Source organism: Oncorhynchus kisutch, unplaced genomic scaffold, assembly GCF_002021735.2.
Source record: "Oncorhynchus kisutch isolate 150728-3 unplaced genomic scaffold, Okis_V2 Okis03b-Okis08b_hom, whole genome shotgun sequence".
NCBI classification, from domain to species: domain Eukaryota; kingdom Metazoa; phylum Chordata; class Actinopteri; order Salmoniformes; family Salmonidae; genus Oncorhynchus; species Oncorhynchus kisutch.
The window spans coordinates 10,211,567-10,216,020 of record NW_022261980.1 but is presented as its reverse complement, the minus strand read 5'-3'; the positions used below and the strand labels follow the sequence as shown (position 1 = coordinate 10,216,020).

The 4,454-nt window shown below is 44.2% G+C and overlaps 1 protein-coding gene across 3 annotated transcripts; it reads left to right on the top strand.

Moving 5' to 3' along the window:
- Positions 1–290: 290 nt before the first annotated feature.
- On the top strand, positions 291–4,019 carry LOC116352734 (GDP-fucose transporter 1-like). Of its 3 annotated transcripts, none has more exons than XM_031812869.1 (3): positions 291–781; positions 1,235–1,743; positions 2,024–4,019. In XM_031812869.1, exons 2-3 carry the CDS (start codon positions 1,266–1,268, stop codon positions 2,593–2,595), a joined length of 1,050 nt encoding a protein of 349 aa, XP_031668729.1. In that variant the 5' UTR covers positions 291–781; positions 1,235–1,265; the 3' UTR covers positions 2,596–4,019. The 3 variants fall into 3 exon arrangements, with proteins under 3 accessions (XP_031668729.1, XP_020326373.2, XP_031668728.1); XM_031812868.1 differs by lacking the exon at positions 291–781 and adding an exon at positions 839–1,140 and having other exon boundaries at positions 2,024–4,013; XM_020470784.2 differs by having other exon boundaries at positions 649–1,743.
- Positions 4,020–4,454: the final 435 nt, after the last annotated feature.

Here is a 4,454-nt window from a genome sequence, read left to right as displayed (position 1 = left end):
CGTCAAGCAAGCACCAACATATTTTTTATAGCTGTAATGGGCAATCATTTGATAAATTATTTTCCTGTATTTGATTTACTGTAGATATGGATTGATACCATATTTAGTAATGAAGTAGTTGTTTACTTGTTAGTCTATAATAATCTGTTGTATCTAATTACTGATGTTCTACGGTTGACCTGTTCAACTGCCCTTATCACGTCTCCCAGGGTTGAATGTTATGGTTAAACTTGATACCAGACTGGATTCGAGGACACGCTGATAATGTATCCGTGAGTCTGTGACACTGTGTGATTCCGTAGCAGGTGATGTTGTGACTTCAAGCTCCCTACAAGCCTCTCGGGCTGGTGTTTACAGAACATTCGGTGCTATTGTGAAGAGGCATAGACATTTTCTCTGATTCTGTTCTGGAGGCGTCTCCCTGAATTGTTGCATTAGATCGACTTTATCTGTTAACCTGGAATTCCCGTAACAATAGCCTACTGGGCTTATGTGTGTTGATGAAGTGAATGACCATAGGGCGAGGCATGAATGACAGAGAATTGGGTGAGTGAGCTCCCCATACCCAGACTTTGCTGTAGTATAGAGACGCAGGTGTCTCTGTCACACTGGTGGCAAATCAGGAAAAGCAAGAAAGGGGTGTTTCAACCCGGACCTGTGGGAGGAGTAAACTAGACGAGAAATATTGTATGATTCGTTTACTTCCTCGTTCCTCGTCCTATAGTGGCAAAAGTCACGTCTCCAGCTGGTGAACATTTTAAAGATATTGACGGCAACTAAGGTAAGGCATTATTGAGATGGGAATCGTAATATTGTAGAGACAAATATAGAGAAATCAGTAACTCATCATTATTTAAAAGGTGTCTGAATGTGATCTAGGAATGTGGGCCTATTGATATTGATGGGCTGCTACATGTGTCATAAACCTGTCATTCTGATAGTATTGTTCAGTCGGTATTAGGCTACACTCTGTCTGACTGAACTCACATGTGCATATTGCGTTCGGGCTTCAAGTTGAATTGTTTCTCATTACAGGATTAATGTAGCACTGTCTCTTTAAAAAAAAGTACCTCATATTGTCCAGGAAGTTGTCACGTAATCGGAGGACGGCGTTCATTGTTTGTATCCGATAGGTCGAAGGTAATAGGTATACTGTTACTTTGTAGCAGAGTGTTGCAATTATCTTACTTTAACCTATTCTATATCCTTCCTCCATGATTTCAATCATGAACAGGGTGCAGTTGAAACGCTCGAACATCTTGAGAATGGCTCTAGCAGGCTCGGACTCCATGGAAGAAGGAAAAGGCGAGACGTTTCTACTTAAAGCCATCAAAATAGGTGGTGTGGTCGTACTTTATTGGTTCATTTCAATAACCATGGTGTTCTTAAATAACTACTTGCTAGACAGTAAAGATTTGGACGCGCCGTTATTTGTGACATTTTACCAGTGCCTTGTGACTGTCGGACTGTGCTATGGCATGCACTTGCTATCCCACTTATGTCCGGGTGTCATCGACTTCCCCTCCGTCAAGTTCGACCTAAAGGTATGCCGGGAGGTTCTACCCCTGTCCATCGTGTTCATTGGAATGATAACCTTCAACAACTTGTGCCTGAAGCATGTAGGGGTGGCCTTCTACACTGTCGGCAGGTCACTCAGCACAGTCTTCAACGTTCTACTCTCCTACGTGATCCTCAAGCAAACGACGTCCTTCTACGCCATCCTGTGTTGTGGAATTATTCTAGGTAGGTGATAATAATAACTAACCTCTATCAGGCCTAATGCAAGTACTTTGACTTTCTAGAAAGTTCTCATGTCTAAGGCATATACCCTAGCCAGGCTGGTTAGACAACGTCCTTCCTCCCAGGTAACCTATAATAAGTAACCTCACGCTTCTCTATAATTGCACCACAGGTTAATACCTTCCTACATGGGCCACACCTGTATTGGCCATATATTGAACATAAGGTATTGCTGCTGAAGGACCATGTCAATGCTTCTTTCTTTGTCTGTCCCTCCCATCAGGTGGATTCTGGTTGGGTGTGGACCAGGAAGGTGTGGCGGGCTCCCTGTCATGGACGGGTGTGTTTTTTGGTGTGCTGGCCAGTGCCTGTGTCTCCCTCAACGCCATCTTCACCAAGCGGGTCATGCCGGCGGTAGACGGAAACATCTGGAAGCTCTCCTTCTACAACAACATCAACGCATGCATCCTCTTCCTCCCACTCATCCTCGTCTTCGGTGAGGTCGGCCACCTCGTCCATTTCAGCCGCCTGGGGGACCCTACGTTCTGGGGCATGATGACGCTGGGCGGCGTGTTCGGTTTCGCCATCGGCTATGTGACGGGCCTCCAAATCAAGTTCACGAGTCCGCTGACGCACAACGTGTCGGGGACGGCCAAGGCCTGCGCTCAGACGGTCATCGCTGTGGTCTATAACCAGTCCAGTAAAAGTTTCCTGTGGTGGACTAGTAACCTGATGGTCCTTGGTGGGTCTTCTGCCTACACCTGGGTCAAAGGCATGGAGATGAAGAAGGTCCATATTCCCCAGGAGGAGTCCAAAGAGAAACTGCTAGGGGAGAAGAGTGATGCTGGGGTATAGTGGGACTAGGATGACCTTCTGCCATGGTGGTGGTGGTGACCCGGGGGTATAGCGGGATGAGGATGACCTTCTGCCATGGTGGTGGTGACGGTGACCCGGGGGTATAGCGGGATGAGGATGACCTTCTGCCATGGTGGTGGTGGTGACGGTGACCCGCTGGTGACAGAAGACAATGTAAACACTAAGGCCTAACTACAGAGTTGTTTCTACAGTGATGTTATGTTGGAACAGTTGGGCTGTGTGCTGTCAATATAAATGAATGTTACTATAGTAACACAGAGGTGTAGGAAGGCTACGGGGTTGTTTTGTTACTCAGTGGGACCTTACTGTTTTATAATTTCCTTAGGTTATTTTGTCCAATTCTGTTATTTATTCAGTGTGTGGAGGGTCATGAATTATAACCTAAATCATTACTGTCTCTTCTTTCAGAACATTATTCATATGTCTGTAGGATAGTATCTAAATCAAGTGACTTTCCTGTTAGCCTGTATGTGTCATCAGGAATGTGACGCAAAACTGCAATATGACAGTTTTCTGGCAAGTGGGGCTCTTGTGTTGGGTATGCAGTTTGCATATGGAGGGTAGAGACTGACTGTAAGGCTACAATAGCTCACCTTAGTTAATAAGTGATTAAGCCAGTGCTGGTTTTATGGACCGCTTTTCTTTGAAGCAGTGACACTGTAGGTGATAAAAGTGAAAGCCGTCAAAGAGATGGTTGATTCTCTCTGCCTTCAGTTGGGGCACTACAATTTTGAATAATTGACAACAAAGGATGTAATCTGAACTGTTTATGCCCTGAGATGGAGATTTTCTATGGCTGTTTATTTTGTGTGTTTTGTCTTGAAAAGTTACAGATTATAGAAGGAATGTTAAAGATCATGTCTGTGTCATGAAACTTCAATCATGAAGGAAGACTGTTGGGTAACCGGCCAAGTGGCCTGCGGGAGCATCATCATTATGATGTCATAACTCCTTCCTGTCTCAGTGCTGGGTTGAGACCCTGCACTCTAAAACACCCTCCTTTCCTAAAGTCCTCTCTGCTTGTCCTCTTCTGTAGTGTCATCATTTCAGACCAATGAGATATAAGGAAATGGGACACGAGAAAAGGAATTTACATAGAAAGACTGGCTGGTGATCTGAGAGATCCTAAAATGTGGGTCTCTCAGAGTTGAGGTTTTGCTTCTGCGTCCACTTGATACAACGTCTGTTTTTCTTCTAATTATTTGTTGCTCAGGGTTTGTAGTGCGTTGGAAGATACCGGACATGGGATTTCAGAGCTGGTTAGCCGACATAGATGGGTATTCTCCAGATTGCGTTTTTAAGAAAAGATACAGATTTATTTTAGAAAATATATAGTTATTCAGTGAATGTGACTTTTTTTATGTGTACTTCAGAAAAATAAATGGACATTCTGTTAATCATAACGTGTTACTCTCTTGTAAATGTGTTATTTTATCTGTATTCATGATCAAGCATAAATCTACACAGAACAATACTTCACTTGCTTATGCCTGAGCAGAAACCTTAGCAGAAATCACCTCTTCTAGGGGTTTGGTCAACTGAGAAGAGCTGAGGTAGTTACCTAGTGTCAGACCTACGTAGTTAAACCGATTGGAATCGGTCCGTGAAGACTTGGTCCAGAAGCTACTAAACACAAAGCTAACACTAGATGGCACCAGTATAAAGGAATGAGTACCTCTGTCAGTCCCTCACACTGGTATGGTCAGATAGTGCCATCTGGCTGTAGTTAGTTGCCTAAGCAGCATTAGTCCCTCACACTAGTAGTGTCCAAGTACCATCTGGCTGTAGTTAGTTGTCTAAGCAGCATTAGTCCCCCACACTAGTAGTGTCCAAGTACC